This window comes from Leucoraja erinacea, chromosome 23 (assembly GCF_028641065.1).
Source record: "Leucoraja erinacea ecotype New England chromosome 23, Leri_hhj_1, whole genome shotgun sequence".
NCBI lineage: Eukaryota > Metazoa > Chordata > Chondrichthyes > Rajiformes > Rajidae > Leucoraja > Leucoraja erinaceus.
This window is the reverse complement of record NC_073399.1, coordinates 8,921,974-8,927,973: the sequence shown is the minus strand read 5'-3', so window position 1 is coordinate 8,927,973 and position 6,000 is coordinate 8,921,974. Positions and strand designations below refer to the sequence as shown.

General features: G+C 48.1%; 1 protein-coding gene across 1 annotated transcript in view; it reads left to right on the top strand.

Moving 5' to 3' along the window:
• Positions 1 to 1,256: 1,256 nt before the first annotated feature.
• The window catches only part of LOC129708181 (regulator of G-protein signaling 9-like), a 77,931-nt gene continuing 73,187 nt past the window's right edge, over positions 1,257 to 6,000 (top strand). The window contains exon 1 of the mRNA XM_055653796.1: positions 1,257 to 1,403. Within this exon, the coding sequence (XP_055509771.1) occupies positions 1,341 to 1,403 (63 nt within the window). The 5' untranslated portion in view covers positions 1,257 to 1,340. The remainder of the gene's footprint in view (positions 1,404 to 6,000) is intronic.

The following is a 6,000-nucleotide window of genomic DNA, read 5'->3' as shown; positions in this document are numbered from 1 at the left end:
CAGTAAGACACACAACCACATAAAATAGATGTTAACATAAACATCCATCACAGCGGCTCCCCACATTCCTCACTATGATGGAAGGCAATAAAGTCCAATCTCTCCCTCTTTCTTCTCCGCGGTGACAATAATTCAAATTGTATCTTTGAGACATCAAGTCCGTCTCCTTTGGATCATTTCCAGACCAATTCCTTTTAGACAATAGACAATAGACAATAGATGCAGGAGTAGGTCATTTGGCCCTTCGAGCCAGCACCGCCATTCAATGTGATCATGGCTGATCATCCCCAATCAGTACCCACGTTCCTGCCTTCTCCCCATATCCCCTGACGCCGCTATTTTTAAGAGCCCTATCTAGCTCTCTCTTGAAAGCATCCAGAGAACCTGCCTCCACCGCCCTTTGAGGCAGAGAATTTCACAGACTCACCACTCTCTGTGAGAAAAAGTGTTTCCTCATCTCCATTCTAAATGGCTTACTCCTTATTCTTAAACGGTGACCCCTGGTTCTGGACTCCCACAACATCGGGAACATGTTTCCTGCCTCTAGTGTGTCCAAGCCCTTAACAATCTTTAGTGAATGGAACTTCACTGCTGAAACACTCTTGTTTTATTCCAGTAAGCATGATAAACACTTCAAGGTGTTTATCAACCACACTCCTACCCATCATGAAAACCACTACAGATTCATCTCTCCCTTGATCATATTTTAGTATCCAGGCTGAGAAAAACTCACCAGGTAATTTCGAGAGACACGATGTGCACCAGGAATGGAACAATTAATGTTTTACTTGCTGCAGCTTTACCGGCACATTAATGCAACAACTCTAAATATATAATAGATATACTAGATATCTAGAGTATAATAGTGTAAGCTAAAGTATGCAGTGCGACCTATGTGGGTGGCACACTGGCGCAGAGGGTAGAGCTGCTGCCTCACCGCGCCAGAGACCCGGGGTCAATCCTGACCTGTGTGGAGTTTGCACGTTCTCCCTATGACCGTGTGGGTTTCCTCCGGGTGCTCCGGTTTCTTCCCACATCCCAAAGACGTGCGGGTTTGTAGGTTAATAGTTCCGCGCTTCCTGCATTCGTGCTTTGTGCATCCGCGTTAACTGGGTGTCCGCGAATGCGCTGACTGACAGCTCGCCGGGTGCCCGGGCCGCGGTTGCCGGGGTAACGAGGACGCGCGGGCGGGGGCGGGGGCGCGCTCAGGGAGCGGGGGCTGGGGCGGGGGGGGGGGGGCGGGGCGCGCAGGGAGCGGGGGCGCGCACGCCTGCAACACCAAACACTCGGATACATTTCACGGCGAGAGCCGCTGCTCCTGTAACAAGGCGGCGGACAAGATGACAGTGAAAAGCTTCACCCAGGGACAACAATTCCGGCCACGAATGGCCTTCTTGCGGAAGGTAAGGCCGGTGAATTACAACAGCAACTCCACAGCTCGCCCATTTAACATGTGGAAAGCGCCCAGGTAGAAAGAATCAAACCGCGGGCTGCCTCGGCAAACGGAGATTTCTCCACAAGTGCAAATTGTTTCAATCTGAACAAAGATGAACATCTTTTCTTTGTAAAAACGAGTCGCAAAACATGCATTTCTCTCGCTCTCTCTCTCTCTCTCACTCTCACTCTCACACACACACACACACAGTATCACCCGCAAGTCTTAATCAGGATTTGTTTACTCGTTCTGTGGACTTGTTTAGCAAATTAATTTCAATACAAAAAACAGGGTCATTCTGTACACCGAATAAATGTGTTTTCTCCACCCAGCCCAGTTATAAACGGGAATGTCTTAAAAACCTGGGAATCGCAGTTAATTTTCAGTTTGTGGATTTTGTTGGGGGCTTTGTTACAAATAACCCCCCCCGCGCTCCTGGATGTATTTAATTCCTCGATTATTTACGCGTTTCAATCTAATTAGATGTCAGAAATCCGACGAAAGCGGCGATCAAAACCCGGAGTTTGCGTGGGGCGACAAGCGCGAAGGAGACAAACTCCTCTCAACACTTTATCCCGTCCATGGATTTAACTGTATTGAAAGTGACAGGGCATCTAATACCCGAAGCGGTCCGAATCCGTGGATGTCAAAAGCAGAGGTGACAACTGACAGATTCTGGAAATAATACATTAAAGAATACCAATTATAACATTTCGAGACGGGGCACTTTTTTTTAACAGCCCGCCTTGCAACGTTGTACCCCATTCCGTTCAGTAACCATGTCTGCCATACAATGTTAAGTCGTTGTTTACAGAGTTTTCTGTTTTTATTTCGGTCATTTTGTGTAAATAGTCTATACCCACTGGAGATTAGTTTCATCAGTGAATAGATGTCTACCCTTCCAGTCCCAACAATCCAACTCAGCCTGATCTACCGTTAATATTCTCTCCTCCTTTGCCGCTTCTGGATCGCCTTTGCCGCCGGTGTTTTGTGTGCGTGGGCAGTAAAAATCAAGCCCAGAGTCCAATTCAGGTTGAGCGCTCCCAGCTATTGAAAATGGCTATCAATAGGACTTTTGGTTCGACCACATTTGGAATATTGCGTGCAGTTCTCTGGTCGTCCCACTGCAGGGAGGATGTGGAGGCGCTGGAAAGTTGCATATCAAATAATGAGAGGCATAGGTAGGAAACTGCAGCACCCAGAGGAAACCCTTCTCTCACAGAGAGAACGTGCAAACTCCACATAGACAGCAGGGCGGCACGATGGCGCAGTGGTAGAGCTGCTGCCTGACAGCGCCAGAGACCCCGCTTCGATCCTGACTACGGGTGCTGTCTATACGGAGTTTGCACGTTCTCCCCGTGGCCTGCCTAGGTTTTTTCTCCGAGATCTTCCTTTTCCTCCCACACGCCAAGGATTCGGTAAAACGTGTAAATTGGCAGGAAACGTGTTCCTGATGTTGGGGGTGTCCAGGACCAGGGGCCACAGTTGAAGAATAAGCCATTTAGAACGGAGACGAGGAAACACTTTTTCTCACAGAGAGTTGTGAGTCTGGAATTCTCTGCCTCAGAGGGCAGTGGAGGCAGGTTCTCTGGATGCTTTCAAGAGAGAGCTAGATAGGGCTCTTAAAAGTCAGGGGATATGGGGAGAAGGCAGGAACGGGGTACTGATTGGGGATGATCAGCCATGTTCACATTGAATTGCGATGCTGGCTCGAAGGGCCGAATGGCCTACTCCTGCACCTATTGTCCATTGTCTATTGTTTATTGTGTCTATCTTGGTGATCGGACAGGTTTTGCTGGGGAGAGCGTTGGAGGACAGAGATGAATGGCTAAGAAGGGGGTGAACGGACCCAGGAGTCACAGAGAGACAGTGGTCCCCTTCACAGAAAGCAGGAAAGGTGGAGGGGTGAGGAAAGGATGCTGAGGCTGGTAGCGAGGTCTCGTTGGAGCTGGTGGAATTGACAGAGGTTGACTTGCTGAATGGGGGGGCAGGTGGGGTAAAAGGTACGTCCAGGAGAATCTGTTCTTTTGTCAAGAGGGTGGCCAGACACTCCCTCTGTCCCCCTCTCCCATCAAGCAAGAGGTACAGAAGTTAGAATAGTGAAGGGCCTGGATAGAGTGGATGTGGACAGGATGTTTCCACTAGTGGGAGAGTCTAGGACTAGAGGTCACAGCCTCAGAATTAAAGGACGTTCTGTTAGGAAGGAGGTGAGGAGGAATTTCTTTAGTCATAGGGAGGTGAATCTGTGGCATTTATTCGCACAGAAGACTGTGGAGGCAAAGTCAGTGGATATATTCATGGCAAAGATAGATAGATTCTTGATTATTACGAGTGTCAGAGATTATGGGGAGAAGGCAGGAGAATGGAGTTTGGAGGAAGAGATAGATCAGCCATGAATGAATGGCAGTGTAGACTTTCTTCATTTTTGGAGGGCTGAAGAAGGGTTTTGGCCCGAAACATTGCCTATTTCCTTCGCTCCATAGATGCTGCTGCACTCGCTGAGCTTCTCCAGCATTTTTGTGTACGACAGTGTAGACTTGATGGGCCAAATGGCCCAATTCTACTCCTATCATTTATGATCTTATGATCATGAAAAAACACATCTCCAGATTCAGCAGGGAGTTTCTTAGAAACATAATCAGGAGTAGGCCATTCAGCCCTTCGAGCCAGGACCGCCATTCAATATAATTATAGCTGGACATCTTAAAATAAGTACCCCATTCCTGCTTTTCCCCATATCCCTCGATTCCTTTAGCCCTAAGAGCTAAATCTAACTCTCTCTTGAAAATATCCCAGCTTCTTCCCAGCTGTTATTGGGCAGCTGAACCATCTTCTCACCTGCTAGAGAGCAGTCCTGACCTCCTATCTGCCTCATTGGAGACAATAGACAATAAGTGCAGGAGTAGGCCATTCGGCCCTTCGAGCCAGCACCGCCATTCAATGTGATCATGGCTGATCATCCCTTATCAGTACCCCATTCTTGCCGTCTCCCCATATCCCCTGACTCTGCTATTTTTAAGAGCCCTATCTAGCTCTCTCTTGAAAGTATCCAGAGAACCGGCCAATCCACAGACTCACAACTCTGTGTGAAAAAGTGTTTCCTTGTCTCCGTTCTAAATGGCTTACCGCTTATTCTTAAACTGTGTCTCTGGGGAGAAGGAATGGGTGACGTTTCAGGTCGAGACCCTTCTTGAGTTAACGCCAGCTTTTTGTGTCGATCTTCGTTTTAAACCAGCATTTCAACCAGTTATTTCTGTAGTTACTGCCTGACGCACCGCGTCACTTCAGCACTTTGTATTTTTCCCCTTAGGTTTGGAGCGAGGAGTGTTCTATGTAGCAAAAAGAATGACTCATGCTGGTGGTCCTGGCTACATCTTTGACACGCAGGGAGTGGGCGGAATTGAACGAGTTGTCGGCGACTGTTCTCTTTTGATTCCTCCTACGTTTTACAAGTCGGAGGTGTGCCTGCGGGCACGCTCGGTCCCGACGAAGGGAGTCCCGACCCCTCTACAGATTCCCGTCGACTTTAGTTTAGATCAGAGATACAGCACGGAAATACAAGCCTTTCGGCCCACCGAGTCTGCGCCGACCAGCGGTCCCCGCACATTAACACAAGCCGACACACACTAGGGACAATTTACACTTATACCAAGTATACAAACCCAAGCCTATTAGCCTACAAACATTAGGATCGAACTCGGGTCTCTGGCGCTGTAAGCACTGTAAGGCAGCAACTCTACCGCTGCGCCACCATGCCACAAGTTTTTCCAACAGTTCGTATATAGAAACATAGAAAATAGATGCAGGATGAGTAAGATGCAGGATGATGCAAAGAGTAGGAGTAAACGGGTCCTTTTCACAATGGCAGGCAGTGACTAGTGGGGTACCGCAAGGCTCAGTTCTGGGACCCCAGCTATTTACGATATATATTAATGATTTGGACGAGGGAATTGAATGCAACATCTCCAAGTTTGCGGATGACACGAAGCTGGGGGGCAGTGTTAGCTGTGAGGAGGATGCTAGGAGGCTGCAAGGTGACTTGGATAGGCTGGGTGAGTGGGCAAATGCATGGCAGATGCAGTATAATGTGGATAAATGTGAGGTTATCCACTTTGGTGGCAAAAACAGGAAAGTAGATTATTATCTGAATGGTGACCGATTTGGAAAGGGGGAGATGCAACGAGACCTGGGTGTCATGGTACACCAGTCATTAAAAGTAGGCATGCAGGTGCAGCAGGCAGTGAAGAAGGCGAATGGTATGTTAGCATTCATAGCAAAAGGGTTTGAGTATAGGAGCAGGGAGGTTCTACTGCAGTTGTATAGGGTCTTGGTGAGACCACACCTGGAGGATTGCGTACAGTTTTGGTCTCCTAATCTGAGGAAAGACATTCTTGCCATAGAGGGAGTACAGAGAAGGTTCACCAGACTGATTCCTGGGATGTCAGGACTTTCATATGAAGAAATACTGGATAGATTCGGTTTGTACTCGCTAGAATTTAGAAGATTGAAGGGGGATAGAAACTTACAACATTCTTAAGGGGTTGGACAGGCTAGATGCAGGAAGA